Consider the following 1,392-nt stretch of genomic DNA (forward strand, 5'->3'; position numbering starts at 1 on the left):
AATAGATTAGCATTTTCAGAGTTACTTGGCCCATGGAAATGGAAACTTCAGCAAAGGTAGTGATATTTTAGATTATTTCAGGTGCTAATAGAAATAAGTCAGAAAAGTTTTAATTTTTGCAGCATAAGAAAATCAAATATAAACGCGTGAAGCATATAATCCACGTATTAATTAGGCTTGATCAGAGTTTTTTTCTATGAGTCTGTCTACTTCTTATCTTGATTTTTTGATTTTAGAATTCATATTGCTATTCAATAGCGCCGCGATAAGTGTCAAATCAGGCAATTGCTTGCAGAATCAGTCAGTTCATTTGTATGTATGTCTACGGAATCAGGAATGAGACATCGGAGGTGCAAATGAGGCCATTGCAAATTGTAACAAGATTATCTTGAGATTCCTTTGGAATGGTTCTCCTTAGAGGCGTGTGCCAAGCACACCACACAAAATAATCGGCCAACTCTTGTGGTCCTTATACTTTGAAGCTAAATCATGGATGCATGCCTATAAATACTAGCTCAATTTCTTCTAAGTTCATCATAGAGCAACTGACAATTTCTTGAGCTTCTTTGAGTTAATCAATTCTCGGTTTTCATCATGTCGACCTGTGGCAATTGTGACTGCGCTGATAAGAGCCAGTGTGTGTAAGTATTTCCTTGCTCTTTTTTTCTTTGGTGCAACTTATATATGTTTGATTACTAGTTGTTATATATTATAAATTTTCATACATCAAGCTTCGATACTGATGAAAATAATGGATATAATCTTTCATTATATTTTTAGTTTTTCATTAAACTGATATATAGTCCGCTGACATGTACACGTTTATCTGACTTGAACTGATAGTTCTCTTGATGGACTTTTAGCCTTTATATCTCACAAATTTCCAGTAAAACTCACAAAATTTATTGCAAATGCAGGAAGAAGGGAAACAACTATGGTGTTGTGATCGTTGACACCGAAAAGAGGTACTGATACCAAAACTTACATCTGCCCACTATTTTGCCTAATATTAGTAGCAATAAGTCAATAACATTTTACTTGAGAAAAGCCAATAACATGTAAGTTAAAGGGATAATTGAAACAATGACCCAAATATTATGTGTTCTACGACCTATAATTATTGACCATACTTTAACTATGTGATTCAAGTACAAAACATACTGTTGTTGGCACACATCTAATATTAGTATATTTCTACTAGTATATGTATTTTGATCAAAAAACAATTAACTTTTTTAAAGGGCTATCATTGAACTTCGTGGAGTTTTGCAAACAACCCCTTGATCTTTTTTTTATCTTAAATGACTCCCTAATATTTCGGGGTGTCTCTCGCTAAACCCCTATGAACTTTACACTTTTCACACACCCCCCTAGGGTTAATTTCACAAAACT

At 33.8% G+C, this 1,392-nt stretch overlaps 1 protein-coding gene across 1 annotated transcript in view; it reads left to right on the forward strand.

Annotated features, from left to right (window-relative positions):
- Positions 525 to 1,392, forward strand: part of LOC109842589 (metallothionein-like protein type 3) — a 1,311-nt gene continuing 443 nt past the window's right edge. Inside the window, exons 1-2 of the mRNA XM_020411447.1 lie at positions 525 to 641; positions 918 to 965. Of these exons, the coding sequence (XP_020267036.1) occupies positions 595 to 641; positions 918 to 965 (95 nt within the window). The 5' untranslated portion in view covers positions 525 to 594. The remainder of the gene's footprint in view (positions 642 to 917; positions 966 to 1,392) is intronic.

This window comes from Asparagus officinalis, chromosome 1, assembly GCF_001876935.1.
Source record: "Asparagus officinalis chromosome 1, Aspof.V1, whole genome shotgun sequence".
NCBI classification, from domain to species: domain Eukaryota; kingdom Viridiplantae; phylum Streptophyta; class Magnoliopsida; order Asparagales; family Asparagaceae; genus Asparagus; species Asparagus officinalis.